The sequence below is a fragment of the Xenopus laevis genome, chromosome 6S, assembly GCF_017654675.1.
Source record: "Xenopus laevis strain J_2021 chromosome 6S, Xenopus_laevis_v10.1, whole genome shotgun sequence".
NCBI lineage: Eukaryota > Metazoa > Chordata > Amphibia > Anura > Pipidae > Xenopus > Xenopus laevis.
In genome coordinates, this window is record NC_054382.1 from 126,093,716 (window position 1) to 126,120,051 (window position 26,336).

Genomic DNA, 26,336 nt, shown 5'->3' on the forward strand with positions numbered 1-26,336 from the left:
TTCGCGAACTTGCGCAAAAACGCGAGCGGTTCGCGAACGGTTCGCGAACCCCATAGACTTCAATGGGAAGGCGAACTTTAACATCTAGAAAAGACATTTCTGGCCAGAAAAATGATTTTAAAGTTGTTTAAAGGGTGCAACGACCTGGACAGTGGCATGCCAGAGGGGGATCAAGGGCAAAAATGTATCTGAAAAATCTGCCTGTGTGTGCTTGGAAGAGATAGTGTAGGGGGAGAGCTGTTAGTGATTTCAGGGACAGATGATAGTAAGTTTGCTGGCTAGTAATCTGCTTGATACTGCTCTGTATTGGAGGGACAGAAGTCTGCAGGGATTTGAGGGACATTTTAGCTTAGGTAGCTTTGCTGGCTAGTAATCTACTGTTCTCTTTAAACAACTGCCATACGTTGACCTTGTAGGCATTGTTTGCCCAGTTTTTTTGGACGCAGCCACTGAAGCACAGTTGCCAGAAAAAATATGCCATATAAATGCTGAAAATAGTCATTTTTCGCCATACGTTGACCTTGTAGACATTGTTTGCCCAGTTTTTTTGGTTGCAGCCACTGAAGCACAGTTGCCAGAAAAAATATGCCACATAAATGCTGAAAATAGTCATTTTTTGCCAAAAAAAGTGACTCCGGTGTTTTTTCTGGAGACGGTAATATTATGGATATTTAGACAGAATGGGAACAAGGTCACACAGCTCGATGGCGGGTTGAAGAAAACAGTGTGCAAATAATGCCTACAAGGCCAACGTATACACTACTACAGCGGTGGATACGGATTACGTAAAATATATTATGGCTGCTTGAAAAAAGTGACTCCGGTGTTTTTTCTGGAGACGGTAATATTATGGATATTTAGACAGAATGTGAACAAGGTCACACAGCTCGATGGCGGGTTGAAGAAAACAGTGTGCAAATAATGCCTACAGGGCAAATAATGCCTAAAAGGTCAACTTATACACTACTACAGCGGTAGTAAAATAAAAAAAAGTAAAATAAAAAAAAAATGAATATTAAAAAAAAAAATTAAAGTTGGTGCTGCTGAACTACTAGGAGCAGCAGATTAGCACACCAGTCCCACTCCCCAACACTGCTAGACTAATAGCACTGGGCTCTTATAGTAGTAGTAGTAGTAGTAGTAGTAAAACAACAAAAAAATAAATAAAAGCAGTCCTTACAAGGACTACTGTTATTGCAGCAGTCAGCAGATGAGATCAGAAGCAGGACAGCTGCCCACTGCAGCTACATACAGAGCACTGCAGTAGAAGGTAGATTACTAGCCAGCAAAGCTACCTAAGCTTAAATGTCCCTCAAACCCCTGCAGACTTCTGTCCCTCCAATAACAGAGCAGTATCAAAACGATTACTAGCCAGCAAACTTTCAACTGTCCCTGAAATCACTAACAGGCAGCAGCTCTCTCCCTACACTATCTCTTCAGCACACACAGGCAGAGTGAAAAAACGCTGCAGGGCTTCGGTTTTTATAGGGAAGGGGAGTGGTCCAGGGGAGAGCTTCCTGATTGGCTGCCATGTACCTGCTGGTCTGGGGTGAGAGGGCAAAAACAATGGCGAACCCAAAATGGCGAACGTCGCGCGACGTTCGCGAACTTCCGGCGAGCGCGAACACCCGATGTTCGCGCGAACAAGTTCGCCGGCGAACAGTTCGCGACATCTCTAAATAACAATACATTTGTAGCCTTAGAGAGCATTTGTTTTTTAGATGGGGTCAGTGACCCATATTTGAAGGCTGGAAAGTATCAGAAGAAGAAGGCAAATGATTCAAAAACTAAAAAAAAAGACCAATTCAAAAGTTGCTTAGAATTGTCCATTCTATAACATACTTAAAGTTTTATTTGAATGATCTTAAATACCCCTGCCTAAGTGTGTAAGTCCAATTCTAGGTGGTGTAATATCTGCCAATCATTTTACTTTATAATGTATCCCTGCTCTGACCAGAATTAATTACCATAGATTGGATGTGTGATATAAAAGGGAAATTTAACATTCCTGAGATCAAACATTTTCAGTATGTAAAGAACACATTTCTACTATTTAGTAATGGAAAAGAGCAATCATTTGAAATAAATAAAGAATCCTCTATACAGAGGCACAAGGGGTTGTTTATTTCCCAGGGGAGTAAATGCTAGAGCCTTAAAGGAGAAGGAAAGGAGTCTCTCCCTGCTCACTCATAGCTCTTGGCTCAGATTACAGCAGGGAGGGGAGGAGGGAGGGAGGGAGGAGCAAACTGAGCATGCTCAAGCCCAAGCCCTGGAGGTTTAAGGTGAAAACAGGAAGTCTGATACAGAAGCCCATGAGTACACAATAGAAGGAAAGAAATGTGGTGTTTCTTTTGACAAAGGACTCAGAGCAGCATTACTTTGAGGGTTTACTGGAGTATTTATATAGACTGTTCTGATAAAGCTTACTTAGTTTTAGCCTTTCATTCGCCTTTAAGGAACGCAAGAGCTGGTCCCATAGTGCTCGCTTATCAAGCAAAAAACAAAAGATTTATAGATTTCTCTCTATATATCAAATTACCACAAAGGTATAGTTTCTGAAAACTGGAGCGATCAGCATTTTTGACAGATTCACCTAGTTTATAGTGGGCTTTATCAGGGAAAATCTGATCCTTCTTGTCATTCCATTTGTGTGTAATGTGGTGAGCTGAATATCAATACTTTCCATTAATTATATCCACAAATAGTCAAGTTAGGGAAGGAACTGGAGAGAGAGCTCAGAAAAAAAGACTAAAAAAAAAGAAATTGCATTAACCACAGAATAACCTACAACAATAGTGATGGGCGAATTTATTCGCCAGGCTCGAATTTGCGGCGAATTTGCGCCATTCGCCGCCAGCGAATAAATTTGCCAGCGAAAATTCGCCGCAAAAATTGGTGCCGGTGTCAAAAACGAGACGCCGGCGCCGTTTCGTGAATTTTTCGCCGTTTCGCGAAATTCTCTAATTTTTCGGTGAAGCGAAACTCGGCGCAAATTCGCCCATCACTATACAACAACAATAACCCTGGCCTAACTCAATCGAACTACTAGCACCTTACATCCAATTTTGGATCAAAAAGAAACTCCTTTCAATGAAAGCAAAATGCAATTAGATTCAGATCCAGAAATAGAAATATGAGAAACAAACAAAAAAAACCCTAATCTTGGAAAAAAAATTGTAGTTTAAACTTATGAGTAAATGTCTCCTGCCCTGGTCCTTGGCACTATTATGTCACTGAAACAATTTAACCTTTCAACAAATAAAAAAGAGTTATACAGATAATGGGGCAAATTTACTAAAGAACAAAGTGGCCGTCGCTAGTGTCAATTCCCCAAAAAGACACTTAGCAGAGACATCGCCATAGCAGAAGAGCTCAGCGCTAACTAAGTTTCACGCCCTTTTGCCAGGTGAATTTTTGCTCAAGCGAATCATCGGTACTCAAATTCATCGAAGTTGAACTTTCCAATTCGTTAACCTTTTTGCCTGAGTTTGCTTCAGGTCTGCAGGTCCTCCTCAATCATATGTCAGTGACATCATATCCTGTATGCCGAAAAGTCATTAAAAACAGACAAAACGCCGGCGTTTTTTCATATTTTAATGTGGGATTATGTTTAAAAGTTAAATTGATATTTTTGTAAAACATTTGAAGCTCACGGCACATTTGTTTTAGGGTGGGCTCATGTCTAGGACATTAGAAGATCTCTTTTGTATTTATTTTGCTTCCTTGTTTAGGGATAATAGTCTCCCAGTATTATTTAGAAGGCAGTCCCCTAGGTTTATAGACGCCTAACTGGGTCCTAAAATACAGTTAAGAGGGGGGACCTGTTGCTATTAGTGCTTAAAGCTATGCCCCTTGGTGTTCACACAGAGACTAGTAGATGGTACTGTGCTAAATTGTAAAGTCCTGGGCAGCCATGTGCTCAGGGTCCATTGTGTGTTAGCTCTGGCCTGAGCAGGCTGGCATGGTATCCAGTGGAACCTAGACAGGTCAGGTCAAGTAAGGATAGGCTACTCACCTTAAGAGATCACTCTAGGAGTGACAGATAGACAGGCTATTTAGCTGAGCAGTTTAAGGCTCCCCCGAGGATTGTGAGTGGGATTATGATCCTGAGTACTAATTGCTCAGAAGTAGGGACTAATGTACAGACTTGAGATTCCCCTCAGGTTCCACTTAGGGAAAAGTCTTAAAGCTGGGTGTACCCCGAGCAGCTACTGTTTACTTGTTTCCATCCCTGTGGGGACTGATACCGACCAAAGGTGCTTTGATTATATGCCTATCCACAGTTCTGTATGATCCTGCTTGCTCTGTATGTACACTCCATTGTGAATTCTCTTGTACAATAACTATGTTCATTGGTTAAGTTATAAGAACCACTGGTGCCCAATTAATGCACCCTGCATCATGTTACAGTAACACTACACCCTGCCTCCACATCGTTTGCGAGGGCTGACTCCCTAAGAATTAAGGTCTCATCCAGAGCACAGTATTGGGAGTAGAGCTCGTAGTCAGACAACGGTGCACTCAATTTACTATAGCACTACACTTTTAATAATAAGTGGCCACTTCAAGCATTTCCACCAACATCTCTAATAATGAAATATATATGACCAATATATACCTGCCCTATTTAGACTGATGTAAGTGTGTTAATGAATTTTCGCTAGTGAAAATTTGATTAGAAATGATGAATTTTCAATGGCGAATGTACGCCAGTGTTTATTTACTGCGCCAAAAGTTCTCATTTTTATAAATAAGCGTATTTGTTGCAAACTTTAGCGAAGTGTAGAGGAGACCAAGGTCAGACTGGTGGGTGCACCTGGGCTACTGTCCCAGGGTCCCCTGCACCCCCCCATGGGCCCTTGCTGCGCCACCCTCCCCTGAGCACGTGTAAATTTACAGTACCCTTAGTGTGTCAGGGGAGGGAGATCTACAGCCTGAGGGAGAGCTGGTGAGGATCAGGTCCGGCCCAGTCCGACCCTGGCAGAGCCTTCCGAGGCAAAAAATCGCCCTTTAGTAAGTTAGCCCCAATGTGAGATATAATTCTGACGAATAATAATTGTGTTCTATGGGATTTCTCAGGGTTCCTTCTGTATCTACAAAAATGCCGAGGACACCGGCCTCAAGGACGGCGGGCAGCTACGCATTCTGCAGGGAATTCCGCCCAACCATTCCGTGAAAGTCTTGATACGGGTCTACGTTGTGGCAGTAAGTGTGAAGCAACTGAACTTATAATTCACCAGTTTGATTGTGTTATCTTTATAAACTCAACGGAATTCCACAATTGTGGTGCCTTTAAATGCCTTTAAGATTGGGCACAGACTATGACATCCAGTCAAGTTTACTGATTTGTGTCCAAGGCTGAACACCTGGAGGCTGCAGGAAAGATCTGCTAATTTAGTTCATTTATGTTCATTTTTATATTATATGTATAATTAGGTATATAGTAGCTGAGGCTGAGTAATAGATAAGCTGCCATAACATTGCCCTTACTTACTAAAACTAACTAGTAGCTGACCAGCTGATCCAGTAAAGCTGGAAATAGATGCAAATATATAGTTGTATGAAGCTAAGATTTGTAAGATTTTTGGACCATGTGTGGAGTGTCCCGACATTTTTCGTGCCACAGGGATCGGTTGTTTAGTCGATGGGACAAGTTAAAAGATTTACATTGGCTACTGATAATTTCTCTGCATGTATTGCCTATCTGATGATATCAATGGGTGACATTACTATTTGTCGGGCATGACTTTCGTACGATTGCTGCCTGTCAATTCAAGGCCAGAACATCATCCCTGAGGTTACTTGTAGATCAGGAGACTAACACAAATAAGCACTTGTCGCTCAAAGAATAAAATCTGCACATCTGTGGGCATCAAGATAAAAATCTGATTGTGTCTCAGTTAGTCTCAGAAGGGCAAAATAGCTTTCTCACCTACACTTAAAAGGCAATCAGACATGTACCTGTTATCCAGAAAACTTTGGAACTGGAATTTTCTGGATAAGTGGTCTTTCTGTAAATTTGGATCTCCATACCTTAAGTCTGCTAAAAAATCATTTTAACATTCGTCAAACCTAATAAGAGTTTTTACCTCCAATAAGGATTAATTATATCTTAGTTTGGATAAAGTACGAGCTATTGGTTTATTATTACAGAGAAAAAGGAAATAATTTTTTTAATTTGAATAAAATGGAGTCTATGGAAGACGGCCTTTCCATAATTTTGAGTTTTCTGGTTTCCAGATAATGGTCTCATACCCAGTGGTGTAACTATAGAGGAAGCAGACCCCGCAGTCACAGGGGGCCGCTCAAGCGAACAGGGGGGCCCGGACTGTGGGGTCTGCTTCCTCTATAGCTAATTTAAAAAAATGTCCTCTCCAGCCGCTCTCTTACAGGCGAGGAAGGGGAAGGCAAGTCAGACGGGAGGGGTGGAATCATGCAGGATCTGGGCGGAGTCGGAGGCAGGATGTGGGTGGGGCAGAGGTGGGCCAGGACATGGGCGGAGTCGGATGGCAGGATGTGAGTGGGGCAGATGTGGGACAGGAAATGGGCGGGAGTATGGGGATCGGAGTTTGCTGGGCCCCTCTGAAGATTTTTTTGCAGGGGGGCCACGCGCACTCTAGTTACACCACTGCTCCTACCTGTATGGTGAAGGTTAAACAGTCTGTTTTAGAGTTTTGCTTCCAGCACAGGTGACCAAGACCTAAGAGCTTCTCTCTGTTTGGGTGTATTTGCTCTGTTTGATGCTTCATCTCTGGTCCAGAAGGTGCCTTTAAGCTTGTGGGTGCTACAACTGAACTGTGCATTCTAGCGTTAAATGCAGCTAACTGATTATGGATCTTTCTGTAATTTGGATCTTTATACCTTAAGTCTAACCCAATAGGCTGGTTTTGCTTCCAATGAGGATTAATTATATCTTAGTTGGGATCAGGTACAAGTTACTGTTTTATTATTACAGAGAAAAAGGAAATCATTTTTCAAGATTTGGATTATTTGAATGAAATGGAGTCTATGGGAGACGGCCTTTCCGTAATTCAGAGATTTCTGGATAATGGGTTTCTGGATAATGGATCCAATCCCTGTAAATAAGAGTGGTTTAAATATAAACTTAGTCTGCATCTAAATATGAGCACATACCTGTAGTGTTTATGGCTTATGTAAAGGAATGAGTGATGTGCTATCTGTGCTGGCAGTTGCTAATGACTAGCTCCCTGACTGCCAACGTCACTGGCTGTATGGAGCTGACTCCTATTGATCTGCATGACAGCAAGGACGGGTATCAGCTGCAGCCAGAGATAAGATGCCGTGTTCACAAAATCATCAAGACCAATAGCAAATATTCTTTCTTTACTGGCATCAGCTAGATACTGTGTTTCTATATGAAAGCGTCTCTTCCTTTCAGCATTTCCTTGGCACTAAAGGACTGTAGTTTATGAGCCAGAAAGTAAAAGTGAAATAATTTGTTATTCAATAAAATAGGCTGATAGCATATATATGTCTGAAGTGCTGACACATCTTGTTAATGGTCTAATTAAAAGACAATGGGATGTAAAATGATTGTGATTTACCTGGAAGGGAAACAGTAAAAACAATAGCACATAATTGCCCTTTTCATATGCACTGGGCTATTCCTCTCACTTCTGAATTCTCTACATAACTAATTATTTGTGTTTTGTTTCTGTGACATTAGGGCTTTAACCTTAGCCCGGCGGATCCAGATGGAAAGTCTGACCCCTACATTGTGTTAAGACTTGGGAAGACTGAGATCAAAGATCGAGATAATTACATCCCTAAGCAACTCAATCCGGTGTTTGGGAGGTAAGAGTCTGGTTTATTTGCCTTGTTTCCATATTTTATGCAGAGATGGTGTTACAGATGCAGAGTCCCACATTTAAGGGGCAAAATGTATCTAGATCAGAAATGTCCCACATGTGACCAACCTGCTTGTGAATTACAACTCTTGGCATGCTGAGTTGCAGAGAGTTGTAGATCAAAGACAGCTGAGGGCGACAGGTGTGACATCCATGATATACTGAAGAATATAAATCCTCTGCACCTTTTTTTTATACCTTTTCCTTGAACTCCCAAGGGACTTTGACCCGAGGGCCCCAAGGGACCTATTTTGAATTGCCTCTCTCAATTATCCTTAAAGAATCAATGCATATGGCGCAAAGCACTTGAGCTCATAGCCCAGGTATGAAATGGTGCAATGGTTGCAAGTTTTATATTATTACCCCCATTGGGTATTAAGACCCAGTCAAATGCAGCTGCTCATAGGGATGCACCCTACTCCATTCCACCCTATTCCATTCCACCGTATTCCATTCCACCCTATTCCATTCCACCATATTCCATTCCATCCTATTCCATTCCACAATATTCCATTCAACCCTATTCCATTCCACCCTATTCCATTCCACCATATTCCATTCCATTCCATACATAGAATAGAAATGTCACAATATAAGGCTGATTAGTAATTAATACAGATAATTACTACATGGCAGCACAGAAAGCAGTGCAATTAGCATCAGAATTTAATAATCAGCAAACCTGTAGCATCATCTTATATTACAGCCAGGGAAGCTCATTTTCTGCTGGATAATTAGTGACGAGCCCTAAGCTTAGCTTCTCAACAGCCAATCAGAGCCCACTGAGCATGTGAGTGTCACAGACACTTTCCAAGATGGTGACCCCCTGTGACAAGTTTGAAGTCCTGGATCATTGCTGCTATTGACAAGCTGAAACTTTAGGCTGGTGCAATAAGTTCGGTATATAAAATATGGCATTTTTAGCCATATTAATTTTCAGCGTTTAGTTGTCCTTTAATTTCCAAATTATCGTATATCTTATTGTAAAATTTTTATTGTCTAATGGGAAATCTCCTTTGTCTATCAAGATCGTTTGAAATGCAAGCGACATTCCCAAAGGATTCCACATTGTCCGTTGTGATCTACGACTATGATATGATCGGGACAGACGACCTCATTGGTGAAACCAAAATAGATCTGGAGAATCGATTCTTCAGCCGACACCGCGCTACCTGTGGCTTGCAAAGTCAATATGAAATGTATGTTTTTTTCTTACTTGAAAGCGGCAGAATTCCTAATGAGGATAAATGTGTCTCGACAATTGTCCTTTGTTTTACAGTGGAATTGATTTTCAAGCCTAATGTGTCATTTCCAAACTTAACTAGAAATCTCTCTGAAGTCATTAAAGATATATTGATAAGATAAGAGCATGCCGGCACTTCTAGTTCTGTTCCAGTGGTGTTTCATTCTGCATAAAACAGATATATATATACGTATTCATTGTCCCTATACTATTGTTTATATTGACTAAATCAGTGATCCCCAACCAGTGGCTCTCCAACCCCTTGGATGTTGTTCCCAGTGGCCTCAAAGCAGGTGCTTATTTTTAAATTCCAGGCTTAAAGGAAAGTTGTGGTTGCATAAAAAATAGATGTACTGCCAAGTAGAGCCTCCTGTAGGCTGCAAGTCCACATAGGGGCTACCAAATAGCCAATCACAGTCCTTATTCTGCACCCCCAGGGAATTTTTCATGCTTGTTTTGCTCCCCAACTCTTTTTACAATTGAATGTGGCTCACAGTTAAAATAAAGTTGGGGATCCCACACCTAGGTCCTTGGGTAAAAAATTCACCTGCATCCCAAGCCCAGTTTATTTGCTAAGGTTTATGGATTTTTATGGAGGTGGAAGGTTATTTTGTATTTGTATTTATTGTGCACATTTTACAAACTTTAAACCCATAATGCAGTAAGTGTGAAATGTTAGGAGAGAAACAAATAGACATTCTGGAATACAATCAATACATTTTAATACAAATGGCTCATACAGCCCAGAATTGTATTGATTTTCAAATCAATTCCAACCTTTGATCAAGGGTCGCTTTTAGCTAATAACAAGGTTAAAGATGTAGGAAGACAATGGTGTATCAATGATTCAGCCATAGTTCCAAGAATATCTAGTACAGTGAACATGTTTTCATCCCATATCTCAACCTAATTGACATTCAAGCTGGGCTTTCAGGAGAGCAAACAGTCATTCTCTCCAATTTCACCCTATCTGATCTTCAGACTGAGGTTCCCTTCTACTGCTCAACCCCCAGCTGATACAGCTGCCTGCATAGAGGAGAACCAAACCACAAGGCATATGGGCATAATATAAGCATATTCATTGCGAATTAACAGCATGGAGGAGCTTTTCGAGGGAAAAATTCGCCCTTTAGTAAATTTGCCCCATTGTATTTTCAGGTACAACATATTTTGAATATGACTTGTCCTTTTGTTACTCACACATTCCAATGACTTTTTGTAGAGAAGGATACAATGCCTGGCGAGACTCCACCAAACCAACAGAGATACTGGCGAAACTTTGTAAAGACAACAAGCTGGATGGGCCCCAGTTGCGTCCTGGGCAGATACAAATTGGAAGCAAAATATTTACCGGACAAACTGTATTTAACCAAGATGGTAACTATACACATGTATTTACATATATCCACTTGCCATTTTATTTACAGCTTATAGTTCTTTATGGTTCATTTTACTTATTTGCTTTCTGGAAGAGATTTTATTTATGGTCCCTTAGAATGTGTTGGGAATAGCTAATAAAAATCTGCAGATTGATACATGGGATAAGGGGACGTTATGGGTCAGCGCCCGGGAGGGGGAGGGGGCACAAGATCTAAAGCAAGAGAGAGCCATTAATAACCTGAAACATGACCGTGTAAGTGAGTGAGTAAGTTATTGAACAGATCTTGTTCTCATAAAATTCAATTGGAGGAATAAAAGAAATGCTAGGAGCATCCATTGAATTTGCTGTTATATATTACAAGTGAAGTTGTCCATGCCTTATGGAGAGTGTCCTCCAGCCATCCATTGTGATGAATTATTCTGCAGCCTATGTGAAATATATCAACATTTAAAAGGCAAAGTGTGTATTTTGCACCCATTTTCCTGGCAGTGATTTGTCAGTAGTGAAGGTTGTTAGATCATTGAGCCTGGTTCCTGGCAATGATATGTGATCTCTTTCTGTGGTCTCCTTAACAGATGAGCAAGTGGAATCATATGAGCATCTTGCCCTGAAAGCTCTCCAGTCTTGGTCCGATATTCCTGAAATTGGGTGCAAGCTAGTTCCAGAGTACATTGAAACTCGACCCTTGTATCACAAGGACAAACCTGGAATAGAGCAGGTAATGGGATGAGAAACTTGCCCTTAAAGGGCATGTAAAGGCAAAAAAATAAAATTCCATTTTTACTTTCTTCAATGAAAAAGAAACCGATCTCCAATATACTTCAATTAAAGGATAAGTAAACCTTTAAAAAAAGAATGAAAAATTGATGAGTGCTATTCTAAGCATTTTGCAATGTACATTATTTATTTTGTTTTTATTCCAAGATATTAAAGGATACATGTGCTGTTAATATGAATAAATTTAGTTGCAACAGCGCCACCTGCTGTCAGTTTCCCACCAGTCTGACCACCAAGTAGTCAAGGAAGTTGTCAGGAGAAAGAAAGAGACTGCTCTGGTGTTGTTCTGCTTAGGGAAGATGTGAGAAAGGTTTCAAATTTTATTCCTAAGCAGAAGAACATTGGTGAACAGCAGGTAGTGCTGTTGTAACAAAATTCATATCAACATTCATTCATATCAACATCACATGTATCCTTTAATATCTTGGAATAAAAACAAAATAAATAATGAATGTACATTGCAAAATTTCTTAGAATAGCCCCCTCATCAAATTTACATTCACTTATTTTAAAGGGTTACTTCTCCTTTAACAAATGTCTACCATTTTTATAAGAAACCTGACTGTATTCTCCCTTCATTTACTGCTGTGGATAGGAATTGTCAGACGGTCCCTAACTGCTGAGCAGGGAAACAATCATACTTATGAACAGCAGGGGGTGCCCTCGCCTTACTTCCCAGCCATGCAGAACTCAAGCAATCCCTAAGCAGCCCAGACCACACTGAGCATGTGCACAGTCTTAGTCTTGCAAAGATGTATAACAAAGTTACAAGATGGTGACCCCCTGTAGCCAACTTTGAAAGCATAAATTATTTGTTTGATTAGGCTTGTGGTGCAGTAAGTTCATGTTTATATTTAGTATACAAAATACAGCATTTCTAGCCTTATTCTATTTTAGACTTTCGGTTGCCCTTTAAGCATGGAAATTCAAATTGCTTTTGAGAACATGACTGCACCTTTGGGAATGGATATTCCTATAAACCTAATGCTTGCTATTAAATACAAGGATCTCTTGTATTTGTGTGAGCTGTTCTTTGCACTTTTGTTGTATATTAAAGTGCTCTGTGTATGGGCGTTAAGGCGTACAATATTGCACCCCTTAGTGCTCCCACATTTAGATGTTTAGCATTGCGAAACAAGCCCCTTAAGGTTGTTGATTTAAAGCTAAGCAGATACCTTAGCTGACCAGAATTCTACCAATGACCAAAAATGTTGGGCAAACAATATTAGGCCCTATATTTCTAGATTTATGCACAGCAGGCCACCCACCCTTTGGGGGGAATTGGGAAGCAACACAAACATGAAATAAGAGATACAAAATAAGTGCTATTACTGGTAATTTGGTAGCCCCTATGTTGATTGGCAGCTACAGGAGGTTCTGTGTGGCAGTAGACCTGGTTTTTATGAATTCAAAAATAAGCACTTGGTTTGAGGCCATTGGGAGCAACATCCAAGGTGTTGGAGAGCAACATATTGCTCAGGAGCCCCTGGTTGGGGATCACTTGACTAGAGAGTCCCTGGTACAATCCAGCAGCTCTGAATGTTCATGTGGAATATACCATGTAACGTACATATTAATTCTGATTATTTTTATTCTTACAAAGGGGAGGATCCAAATGTGGGTGGACATGTTCCCTACAGACCTGCCACTTCCAGGCCCTCCCGTTGATATTTCTCCAAGAAAGCCAAAAGGGTAATTTAATTGTTTAATAAAGCTTCAAAGATCTTTAATTACATTCTTAATATGTTCAGTTTACAGATCTAATCACAAGCTTAGTTACAGGGTACTCACCAAACATGACTCATCAATACAGAAATAATTGTTATTAATGATAATATTCTCAGTTTCATTCCCACAGTACTATGCTAATCAAAGTGATAAAAGTGGAATTCATATAATAGGGGATCTATAGTGTGTGAAGCCCGATGTTTGCCATAAATATGTGAAATGCATAGAAACAGCTCAGAATGGCAAAATGGTTCCAATCCCCTTTAAATCAGTGTTTTATATACACCCTCAACAGGTTCTGTGTATATTTAATAATCCTATGGGCATAAAGGTGCCCCATAAAACTAAAATTAAGGGGGAAATGAGTTAGATAGACCTTTAGACCATTAAAGTGTTCGACCCTATGGTCTGTAGGATATTCTTCTCAAGTTAAAAAGAAGATCCCACAGCCCTAATATTTATTTATAAATGTGTCTCTTTATTATCTTTAGATATGAACTGAGAATAATTATCTGGAACACAGAAGATGTTATACTAGAGGATGAGAATATATTCACAGGACAAAAATCAAGTGATATTTATGTTAAAGGGTACGTTGTTATTTTGTGTTCAGCTACTTAAGGTACAGTATCTACATTCTGGTCTCTGTAGGGAAAGTCTAGATAAGATGGGCTGCTTCCTTGTCTTGTGCTTCATATGCTGCAGGTTATTGGTGTGATTTGTTTTGGTTGCATTCTAGAGGGAGATCAGAATGATGGATAAAGTAATGTCCCCTCCCAAAAGACAGATGAGGTTCAAGGTGACTCTATATCAGGGATGCCTAAGCTTCAGCACCTAACCATTGGTACTTACAGGGATTGGTGGTGGTAGATTAACAAAGACACTAAAGTGAGAAGCTCTACATAAGTGGCCTGGCCCTCCTGGTGGGCAAGAAGTGATGGCAGGGGGATAATCCGGAAGGCCCATATGGGTGAAATTGGAGAGAATGTATGTTTGCTTTACTATACACATCTGAAAGTCCAGCATAAAGGTAAATTAGGATGAGATTTGGGATAAAAACTAGTTTGAGGGCCTAGATATTCTTGGAACTATGAATTAATGACTAATCAATGGTTTCTATTATCTATAACTTTGTTATGAGCCAACCTAAAGTCCTAATTTGCTCCCCTGGGTACCCCTGGAACTATAGCAGGGTGACTACTTGCACAATGTTTTTTTAAATCTAGAACCTTGGTATGAGCTAAGAGGGTGACATTTGGAGTGAGTCCTTACTTGTGCCATTGGTACCCCTGAAACAATAACTGTTACCCCAATGTTTCTTCATATCTATAACCTTGTTATGACCCAAGGAAGCCCAATCTAAAGGCCAGACAGGTTGAGATTTGGGGAGAGTGTTTATTTGTGCCCTGGGTACCCCTGGAACTATAGCAGGGTGACTGTTTACCTTTACCTACCTTTGAGGGCCTAGATATTCTTGAAACTATGAATCAATAACTGATAAATCAATAGTCTCAATTATCTGTAACTTTGTTATGAGTCAGCATTAAGGGCAGTTAGGTTGAGATATGTCCTTATTTACTGCCCTGGGTACCCCTGGAACTATAGCAGAGTGACTACTTGCACAATGTTTTCTAAAACTAGAACCTTGGTATCAGCTAAGAGGGTGACATTTGGAGTGAGTCCTTTTTTTGTGCCCTTCGTACACCTGAAACAATAACTATTACCACAATGTTTCTTCATATCTATAACCTTTTTATGGACCAAGGAAGCCCAACCTAAAGGCCAATCAGGTTGAGATTTGGGGTGTGTTTATTTGCACCCTGGGTACCCCTGGAACCAGGTCCGGACTGAGAATTAAAATAGGCCCTGACATTTCAGGTACACAGAGGCCCAATCAGCCCATATAGAGGCCCAAACAGCTCCCCCCAGCCCACTAAATACTGACTTTCTATGGGACCTTATAGCAGCCCCTATAGCAGCGACTGTTACCCCAATGTTTCTATATACAGTATCTGCAATTTTGTTAAAGGGCCCAGCCTGAAGGCCAGTCAGCGTGAGATTTGAGGTGACTACTTATTTTGGCTTGGGTTCCTGTTACCCTAAAGCCCTATATCTCATAAGATCGGAAAGCAATATTGTCTCAGTAGAATATCTTGCTAATTTAACCAGCAATCCATACATTCTCAAGGAACACAAAAAATTCAACATGAAATCAGGTAACAGCACATATTCATATGTTGTGTGGATGTCATGCAACTCCCTGCAGAAAGAGATAAAGGCAACAGCCAAGGCAAACATACTCACATGTTTCTCTGCCTGATCTATATGACACCAAGGGGCCAATTCATTAACTTCGAGTGAAGGAATAGAAGAAAAAAAACTTCGAATTTCAAAGTGTTTTTTTGGCTACTTCGACCATCGAATGGGCTACTTCGACCTTCAAATACGACTTTGAATCGAAGGATTCGAACTAAAAATCGTTTGACTATTCGACCATTCGATAGTCGAAGTACTGTCTCTTTAAGAAAAAAATTTGACCCCCTAGTTCGCCACCTTAAAGCTACCGAACCCAATGTTAGCCTATGGGGAAGGTCCCCATAGGCTTGGCTAAGTTTTTTTGGTCGAAGGATATTCCTTCAAACGTTGGATTAAAATCTTTCGAATCGTTCGATTCGAAGTATTTAACCGTTCGATCGAACGATTATTCCTTCGATCGAACGATCGCAGTATTTGCGCAAAATCCTTCGACTTCGATTTTCGAAGTGGAAGGATTTTCATTCCCAGTCGAATATCGAGGGTTAATTAAGCCTCGCTAGTCGACCCTTAATGAATTTGCCCCCAAAAGTTCTTTTTCATGGATGTTCCAATCAATGAATAGAGATGTTTATTTGTGGAAGTGTTAATTGCAGGTGGCTGAAGGGAATAGAAGATGACAGCCAGGAGACAGATGTCCATTACAACTCCTTAACTGGCGAAGGCAACTTCAACTGGCGTTTCGTATTCCCATTCAGTTACCTCCCTGCAGAGAAACAAATGATCGTCAGTAAGAGAGAAAATATATTTTCTTTAGAGAAGACGGAAAGGAAAATTCCTGCAGTGCTTCTGCTACAAGTCTGGGACTTTGACAGACTTTCTTCTGATGACTTTCTAGGTACGAGCCAAAGCACTTTCCATTCAGCACATATAAAACATAAGCCTATTGTTCTAAACACCGAACAGTGAATAAAAAATTGTACATTAAAGCCATGATTTTAAAGCAGAATGGTAACTGCAGCCTGTGAGGTGAGGTATTGCCAATTATTAAAATGACATTCTGTTCAAATATAACCAATACTCTCCCATTCACTGATATTTATATTATTTTTTGTTTTTTTATATAATGAATTTATAATTAACAGCTAAACCACAAACCTGACACAACAGTTTAACTCAGAGGATGTAGTAGATCAGCTGAACAAAGCGGAGAAAGTCACAAACTGATCTTGACTTCATCCACTTCAAGTTCATGCTCTCCTGCTACAATTGAGCTCTATCAATAGCTAAAGAACAATACTTCTCTTCTTTAAAGGAAAACTATACCCCCAAAACGAACACTTAAGCAACAGATAGTTCATATCATATTAAGTGGCATATTAAAGAATCTTACCAAACTGGAATATATATTTAAGTAAATCTTGCCCTTTTACATCTCTTGCCTTGAGCCACCATTTTGTGATGGTCTGTGTGCTGCCTCAGAGATCACCTGGCCAGAAATACTGCAGCTCTAACTGTAACAGGAAGAGATCACCTGACCAGAAATACTACAACTCTAACTGTAACAGGAAGAGATCACCTGACCAGAAATACTACAACTCTAACTGTAACAGGAAGAAGTGTGGAAGCAAAAGATAGAACTCTGTCTGTTAATTGGCTCATGTGACCTAACAAGTATGGTTTTTTGGTATGTTTGTGAGTACAGTGAATCATACGATCTCAGGGGGCGGCCCTTATTTTTTAAAATGGCAATTTTCTATTTATGATTACCCAATGGCACATACTACGAGAAAAGTATATTATTATGAAAATGGTTTATTTACATGAAGCAGGATTTTACATATGAGCTGTTTTATGCAATATCTTTTTATAGAGACCTACATTGTTTGGGGGGTATAGTTTTCCTTTAATCTCCTATCTATCCTCGAAACCACAACGACTGTTCGATATATTTAACTCACTGCTATGCCCCCCTCCACCCATTAATTTAACTGCCCAAGATCTTGCTAATTTCTTTATAGAAAAAATCTATCTCATTAGCCTGAGCATATCATCTAACAACAATGTCAGACTAACTTGCAGTCCACTCACATCCACTTTTGACTCCTTCACCCCCACAACTCTAGATAAAGTTAGCAAACGTCTAGCCTGCCCAAACCATACAACCTGCTCCCTTGACCCCATACCCTCTCGCCTCCTTTATCCAATCTCTGAAACACTCTCTCCTGCACTTACCCACCTATTTAACCTTTCACTCTCTACTGGTACTTTTCCATCTTCATACAAACAAGTACTCATCACTCCTATCCTCAAAAAACCTTCCCTTGATCCCAGCTCTCCCACCAACCATCATCCAGTTTCCCTTCTTCCATTCACATCCAAATTACTAGAAAGCCTTGTTTACAAACACCTGGTCCAGCATCTCACTCACTACTTCCTTCTTGACCCCCTGCAATCTGGCTTCCACCCAACACACTCAACTGAAACTGCACTCACCAAAGTACCAATGATCTTCTCCTGGCAAAGTCTAATGTTCACTATTCCACACTCATCCTTCCAGATCTCTCTGCAGCCTTTAACACAATTGACCACCAACTCCTCCTAGACATTCTATACTCAGCTGGCAATCGTGACACTGCTTTCTCATGGTCCCATCTTATCTTTGTGATCATTCCTTTAAATTTGCCTTCTCTAACTCAACTTCTACTATGTTTTCTCTCTGAGTTCCTCAAGGCTTTGTTCTAGGCCCTCTGTTGTTCTCACTCAATACTACTTCGCTAGGAAAACTTATTCAGTTGTTTGGACTTCAGTATCATCTTTATGCTGATGACACCCAACTCTATTTGTCTACTCCTCACCTCTCTACTTCTGTCCTTTCCCAAGTTACAGGCTGTCTCTCTGCTGTCTCCTCCTGGATGTCTCAGGACCACCTGAAACTGAACTCATTGGGGCTTATTTATCAACACTGGGCAAATTTGCCCATGGGCTGTTACCTATAGCAACCACTCAGATTGCTGCATTCATTGTTCTTCTTGCAGTTGGCTTTAAAAAGCTGATCACCGATTGGTTGCTATAGGTAACAGCCCATGGGCAAATTTGCCCAGTGTTGATAAATGAGCCCCACTATGTTTCCTGCAAAATCTTCCCCTGTCCCTCAGATCTCACTCACAGGTATTGGCATCACCTCTCAATCAAACACAAACAAACAGGCACGCTGCCTTGGAATCATCTTAGACCCTCATCTGTCTTCTTCATCACCTTCCAAACACTTGTCATATTCAGCTGTGCAACATTGCTCTAATACAACACTATCTCAGTTCAGACACAACCAAAACACATATCCATTCTCTTATTATCTTCTGCCTTGACTACTGCAACCTACTCCTCGCAGGTATCCCAACATATCGCCTTTCACAACTCCAATCTATTCTTAATGCGGCTGCTAGACTCATTCATCTATCTCACCTCTCAGCCGCTCCCCATTTATATCCCTTCACTGGCTTCCCATTTCCTCTAGAATCAAATTCAGATTACTTACACTTACATTCAAAGCCCTTAATAATGAAGCCCCTCTCTATATTTCATCTCTGATCTCAAAATACCCTCCTTCAAGCAACCGTCACTTTGCTTATGACCTTCACCTCTCTTCTCCACTCATCACTTCAGCCCATTCTTATCTACAAGACTTCTCTAAGGCTTCTGCTTTTCTCTGGAACTTTCTGCCTCAAGACTTTCTCCTTCATTCCAAACTTTTCCTAAAGACCCACCTGTTTAGGGAAGCTTATTAAATTCAATTATGTCTCAATTGTACCCTAACTTTTAGTTTGTAAACTCTTTCTAGTATGTAGGCCCCTCTATTCCTATTGTACTCTGTAAACTCTTGTTTGTTTTTCAACATTTGTTCCCTGTTTGTTTTAAAAGAATGTTTCAGTATATGTATACATTTTTGACACCATACCATAATCTGTATAAATAGCCATAAATTAGACATTCGGTATGTGTATGTTTTAATTTCTTTACTGTTTTAAAGGGACAACTTTATAATTCTATTCTGGTAAACAGAAATCTACAATGTTACATGTTGCAGGGTTGATTGGTAGTTATAGTAACTGACAAGGTTAATTAAGACTAGTGCAATAGCATATATCATAGTTAATTAATGATCAGTCCTGCGCCATAAAGATGATATAAGGGCTTCTTCTAATTTATAAATGCACTCTAATTATCCCACATCTCACTGAACAGGTTCTATGGAGCTAAACCTGAATGCCTTCCATCGGGGAGCTAAAACTGCCAAGAGCTGTGATCTGAGCATGGCCACCACGCTAAGGGAAGAAAACAAGATCTCCATCTTCCAGCAAAAGCGAATCCGAGGCTGGTGGCCCTTTGTGAAATCCGGAGAGCTCACTGTAAGTTCTTTTTATAGTTTTCAAGATTTTAGCTGTTTTAAAACTGCTAATATCATGAATGTGAAACAACACCACCTGCCTTTCAGTTGGCTACAGTTGAGTGAAGATTAATTTTGTAAGAAAAGCAAAGTCTTCTCGTGTTGCTGTGATTAGAAAATTAATGAGCAGAGAAGAATCATCTTGCATTTCTCAAGTTCTAATACAAGTTGTTGCTTTTCTAATGAAAAAGCCTTTACTTTCCCTTTAATGATGAGAGTAGCTTGTTTTTCCAATGCCACACTTGTCTGTCCTGCCTTGTTGTCAATAGCAAGCTTCCTCCTCAGTCCCTACACCTGATCTAGATTCCTAATCCAGATCATTGCTATGTAAGTACAGTCTCTGTTTTTAACACGAAACACCAGAAATCGCCAGCGCACGGTCTAACCCAAATTCTGGTGTTGCCTTGTTGTCAATAGCAGGCTGGAAACGATTTAAAAAATCCAATATTCGTACACAAAAAGAAGGCCTTAAGAAATAATTGTTACAAAAGATGAGGTGATAGTATCACACTTTGGCCAAAATATGTAAGCTCACCTGCCACGTCAAGGCCCCTCACTGCTCATGAGTCTCATGTAAGACCATGTTGCACTTACCCTTAAAGTAGAAACTCTAGTGAGAGAGCAGGGAGCTTTTAAGCCCCAGCCAGTTAACTCACACCTGTAAATAATTCTTTGTTCTAAAGGCTGAATGGCAACTAGAAGCAATATTTGGCTATAATTTGTACACATAACACAGAAAGAAATCACCAGCACTTGGTTTAACCTACATTCTGGAGTTAACCAGCAACTAGAAACGATAAAAAGTTGTGTTTTTAACACCTGAAATTTCTTGTAATCAAGCCTTTCATTATAACTGGACTTCAGTTTATGGTGTTCCTAAACCCTTTTTACTACATTGTGGTAACAAGACAATATCATGCGTAGTAAGTGGACACCTAGAGTTCTGTGCCCTAGTGAAGTCATTGTAGACTTGTACATTTTGTTTCAGACCATGGCAATGAAGTCAAGAGAATTCCTGGCTTTCTAGAAAGCTTTGACAATTTATAGTGTAACACTTTAGACACTTCTTTGTCGGTGTTACACTCAATATGTGGCGCTTACCTGATGACACGGGACAAACCTGAGCCATTCTGCAGTGGTATGGGGAGAGACTGAGTACCTGGTACTTACTAGCGCACTACCTCCACCTAGTGGGATCCGGGAATGCACCTACGGGTGGCCCCACTAGGAATACAGTAATAACTTGCTAGTGCAAAACTGTCTAGCTTACTAAAAAGGTAAAGTCCTTTAATGTCCATTAATAAACAGTCTTCAGCGCTCTTTAGGGTACTGTCCCTTTAAAAAGGATACTCACAAATCCTCTTTGGATACACTTTAGAGCTCTCTTCAGGCAAATTCAGCACATTCAGTAATACAGTGCAATTACCAGCCCCTTTGGATGCTCAGATAGGAATCTCCTGCTGTTTGTTCCTCCAGTCTGTATTCCTCTCACACTCTCTGTCTCTTCAGGCACAGTATGTGGCTTCCCTGTGCCAGCCTGATCCAAATGAATGCTTTTGGTGCAGCCTCTCAGCTCTCTGGGCCCACCAGCAGCTCTCTGACCTCTTTCTCTGTCCACAATGCGGCTCTCTATACCAAGCTCTCTTCTTTTGCCAGTCTTTAGTGCAATGTTTTTGCATGGATTCCCTACAATAGGTAGATAATAAAAACCAATTATATTCTATTTATAGATCAGAATGTTTGCACAGGACTCTTGTAGGGTGGAAGTAAGATAAAGGCTGTTTTTTAGCTACAACTAGGACACATAGAGAAAGAAGAGAAGTCTCCCAGGGAAAAGCTTTGTAGTTATTGTATTCTGAAAGCAGAAATACAGGTCGGGGGGCAATCTATTTTCTCTCTAGTGAGAAATGTTCATGATAACGTGGGACTTTAATAGGCTGTTGAGTGGCACCTTACACATATAACTAGTAGTAACAGGCAGCAAGCCAATGCCAGTTCAGGCAGTAAAACTGGGGGTCCGGTCAGCACAGTGATTAAATAAGGAGTTTTATTGAGCAATGGATGGGCCCTTTTAGCTCTATCATGTTATAACATAACCAGTATCTCAGGGAAGGAAGCAAATTAACTTGTTCTCACCGCACTGTATGGTTATTAGGATGTGAGCTTGTTACAAGCACTGGCTGTTACGCTTATTGATTTGTATGGAAACTGAAAAGCTTTCACAGTGCAGAAATAGACTGTCAGAATTGAGGAGATATCACTGTATAATTACCCAGCCTCTTGTTTGTTCTGTAGCAGCGGGGGCCCCAGTGTCCTCGTACAGATGTGCTTCAGAGATGCAAATGACTTCTGCAACTGAATGAGCTTGTGCTGTTCTTCTTGTCTTGATTTTGTATTGTATTTATTTGTATCGGGCTGCAAAGGGAATTGTACATTTCATAAAGAAAGGAATAGGATAAATAAATGCAGAGAACCCATTAGGGATACACCAGTTCCAAATATCAGTCTTTGCAAAAAAAAAACTGCACTGAATTAATCCTTCAGCTCCTGCAAACATGAACCCTTAGTCACACAACTTTAAAGCTCAGGACAAATGAAACTTTTAAAACAAATGATGGATCCAATTCAGCTCAGTATTCAGAGAATTTTTTTTTGTGGGGGATTCAGTATTTGGCATAATCCACAAATGATGGATTATTTTGCATCCCTTGAATCCACAGACGTAGGTCCCTGCCCTGAAAAGGGAATCTGTTAGAGGAATGAGAGAATTGTGCACCTGTAGATTTTGGATAGAAAAGCCTCCTCCCCAGCAAAGTCCTCCAGCAATATCTGGAAGCCGGCAGGATTTCCCTGATAGTTTTTTTTTGTCCAGGAATATTAGGGGGCTATGGTATGGGAGTCTATGATGACTTGCTTGGAACACTGCCATCTTATCTGTACAGTTTCCTAGGATACAATCTCAGCAACAGAATAGCAAAGAATGAACCCAGGGCACCTAGTGCTGTACATTACGTTGGGGGAGATTTAAAGAGTGCAGCAAATAAGCAATGCAAGACATAACACCTTCCCATTCAATAGGACTGAACAGACCCCTGTGCAACTTGATCTCTGGTTTATGGGGCTCACAGGCCAAAGTAAGACATCACTAGGTTGGACAAATCATGCAAAGATCTTCTTGTTCGGGGACCAGCTTTACTTTATGTCAGACCTTCAGATGTTTGTTGTACAGGAGAATCAGGTTGGAATAGTTAAAAACAGTTTTAAAAACAAAGGCATCTTGGTAGATCTACTATTAGCAAGAAGGAAATCCGTTCAGCTCTGAGATTTATTACCCAATGAACCATTTTCCCTTTTGCATAAATACAGGGCAAAGTGGAGGCCGAGTTTCATTTAGTGACGGCTGAGGAAGCTGAAAAAAATCCTGTTGGTCGTGCGCGAAAGGAGCCTGAACCCTTGGAAAAACCAAAGTAAGTCGTTAAGACTCATTTACACATGTACAGTAAATCAGATCTACAGTTAAATGCCATGCACAAGGTACTATATATACAACTATACAGATTTGCTGTTGCTTCCAGGGTTCCCTTGGCACCCACACACGCAACTGACTTGCACCTAGAAAATCACATGCTAAGGTTGTTACTGACAATACCGAAAGTGAACCAGAAACAAACCAACCTGGGTGTTATAATCCTAAACAACCTCACTCCTCCTTCTGTTCTATGGATGTCCTATTGGACGCCATGCATCAGGCCAAGGGGAATGCTGGGTAGCAATTAACACTCCTCTACAGGTCTTGCCCATTGCCTCCAACCCCCTATGGTGTTGGTGAGAACAAGCCAGTCCTGTTCTTTAATAATACGACTCAAAATAACAGCAGAACAACAATTACATTCCATACAAGAGTATTTGCCATATTTTGGGGGACCTAAAAAACAACCTGCCATTTTATTATGAAAGAAAGTGTATCCCCGAATGTCCCTCCTATTCTATATGCAGATCTACGATGGAATGTACACAAATATATAATCGTTCAGCAGTTATCAGTTTTCCAGCCCATTCATTTGTAGAGATGTCGCGAACTGTTCGCCGGCGAACTTGTTCGCGCGAACATCGGGTGTTCGCGCTCGCCGGAAGTTCGCGAACGTCGCGCGACGTTCGCCATTTTGGGTTCGCCATTGTTGGCGCTTTTTTTGCCCTCTCACCCCAGACCAGCAGGTACATGGCAGCCAATCAGGAAGCTCTCCCCTGGACCACTCCCCTTCCCTATAAAAACCGAAGCCCTGCAGCGTTTTTTCACTCTGCCTGTGTGTGCTGAAGAGATAGTGTAGGGAGAGAGCTGCTGCCTGTTAGTGATTTCAGGGACAGTTGAAAGTTTGCTGGCTAGTAATCGTTTTGATACTGCTCTGTTATTGGAGGGACAGAAGTCTGCAGGGGTTTGAGGGACATTTAAGCTTAGGTAGCTTTGCTGGCTAGTAATCTACCTTCTACTGCAGTGCTCTGTATGTAGCTGCAGTGGGCAGCTGTCCTGCTTCTGATCTCATCTGCTGACTGCTGCAATAACAGTAGTCCTTGTAAGGACTGCTTTTATTTATTTTTTTGTTGTTTTACTACTACTACTACTACTACTATAAGAGCCCAGTGCTATTAGTCTAGCAGTGTTGGGGAGTGGGACTGGTGTGCTAATCTGCTGCTCCTAGTAGTTCAGCAGCACCAACTTTAATTTTTTTTTTTTAATATTCATTTTTTTTTATTTTACTTTTTTTTATTTTACTACCGCTGTAGTAGTGTATAAGTTGACCTTTTAGGCATTATTTGCCCTGTAGGCATTTTTTGCCCAGTGTGTTATTCAACCAACTGCCATCTAGCTGTGTGACCTTGTTCACATTCTGTCTAAATATCCATAATATTACCGTCTCCAGAAAAAACACCGGAGTGACTTTTTTCAAGCAGCCATAATATATTTTACGTAATCCGTATCCACCGCTGTAGTAGTGTATACGTTGACCTTGTAGGCATTGTTTGCCCAGTTTTTTTGGCCGCAGCCACTGAAGCACAGAGGCCAGAAAAAATATGCCATATAAATGCTGAAAATAGTAATTTTTTGCCATACGTTGACTCAACGTATATGGCAAAAAATGACTATTTTCAGCATTTATATGGCATATTTTTTCTGGCAACTGTGCTTCAGTGGCTGCGACCAAAAAAACTGGGCAAACAATGCCTACAAGGTCAACGTATGGCAAAAAATGACTATTTTCAGCATTTATATGGCATATTTTTTCTGGCAACTGTGCTTCAGTGGCTGCAACCAAAAAAACTGGGCAAACAATGTCTACAAGGTCAACGTATGGCGAAAAATTACTATTTTCAGCATTTATATGGCATATTTTTTATGGCAACTGTGCTTCAGTGGCTGCGTCCAAAAAAACTGGGCAAACAATGCCTACAAGGTCAACGTATGGCAGTTGTTTAAAGAGAACAGTAGATTACTAGCCAGCAAAGCTACCTAAGCTAAAATGTCCCTCAAATCCCTGCAGACTTCTGTCCCTCCAATACAGAGCAGTATCAAGCAGATTACTAGCCAGCAAACTTACTATCATCTGTCCCTGAAATCACTAACAGCTCTCCCCCTACACTATCTCTTCCAAGCACACACAGGCAGATTTTTCAGATACATTTTTGCCCTTGATCCCCCTCTGGCATGCCACTGTCCAGGTCGTTGCACCCTTTAAACAACTTTAAAATCCTTTTTCTGGCCAGAAATGTCTTTTCTAGATGTTAAAGTTCGCCTTCCCATTGAAGTCTATGGGGTTCGCGAACCGTTCGCGAACCGCTCGCGTTTTTGCGCAAGTTCGCGAATATGTTCGCGAACTTTTTTTCCGACGTTCGCTACATCCCTATTCATTTGACTGTGTCTGCTCATAATCAACTCAGTAATGTATTTGGGAGACATCCTGGAGACTGAGAGGCTCAGGGCATTGTTCCTGGTCAGTAAGACTCTCATTACTCATAAAGGGGCATTAAAAGCAAACTGATCCAATAACCATGTATTTTGTGTGGCACAAGAAGAACAAGGCGCAAATCTGTGTCACATTCATTCACCCCTTCCTTTATAAAGAGAATTAGGCAGCAAATGGCTTTCCCTGGCTGAGTTTAGTATCTATGAGGCCAGTAGAATTGGTTCTGGTATCACTTAGAGCAACAACGCTGATTGATCCAGTTCAGCAAATCATCATAAACACAAACACAAAGCCGCAGAGTTTCAGGGGAGGGTATGAGATTGGAGTCATCAGAGCAGTTTCTTGTAACTTTGTTATACATCTTTGCAAGACTAAGACTGTGCACATGCTCAGTGTGGTCTGGGCTGTTTAGGGATCGTCATAAACAAAGCTGCTTGAGTTCTGCATGGCTGGGAAGTAAGGCGGGGGCTCCCCCTGCTGTTCATAAGTATGATTGTTTCCCTGCAGAGCAGTTAGGGACCGTCTGACAATTCCTATCCACAGCAGTAAATGAAGGGAGAATTTCACTGCATACAGTCAGGTTTCTTATAAAAACTGTACACATTTTTTAATTAAAGTATATTGGAGATAGGTTTCTTTTTCATTAAAGAAAGTAAAAATGGGATTTTATTTTTTTGCC

The 26,336-nt window shown here is 40.7% G+C and overlaps 1 protein-coding gene across 2 annotated transcripts in view; it reads left to right on the forward strand.

Moving 5' to 3' along the window:
- The window catches only part of fer1l6.S (fer-1-like family member 6 S homeolog), an 87,991-nt gene that overhangs the window by 58,043 nt on the left and 3,612 nt on the right, over positions 1-26,336 (forward strand). For both annotated transcript variants that reach the window (XM_041568004.1, XM_041568005.1), the window contains exons 31-40: positions 5,080-5,205; positions 7,688-7,815; positions 8,897-9,067; positions 10,334-10,488; positions 11,068-11,210; positions 12,873-12,961; positions 13,489-13,587; positions 15,907-16,148; positions 19,496-19,659; positions 23,064-23,164. In XM_041568004.1, the coding sequence (XP_041423938.1) occupies positions 5,080-5,205; positions 7,688-7,815; positions 8,897-9,067; positions 10,334-10,488; positions 11,068-11,210; positions 12,873-12,961; positions 13,489-13,587; positions 15,907-16,148; positions 19,496-19,659; positions 23,064-23,164 (1,418 nt within the window). The remainder of the gene's footprint in view (positions 1-5,079; positions 5,206-7,687; positions 7,816-8,896; positions 9,068-10,333; positions 10,489-11,067; positions 11,211-12,872; positions 12,962-13,488; positions 13,588-15,906; positions 16,149-19,495; positions 19,660-23,063; positions 23,165-26,336) is intronic.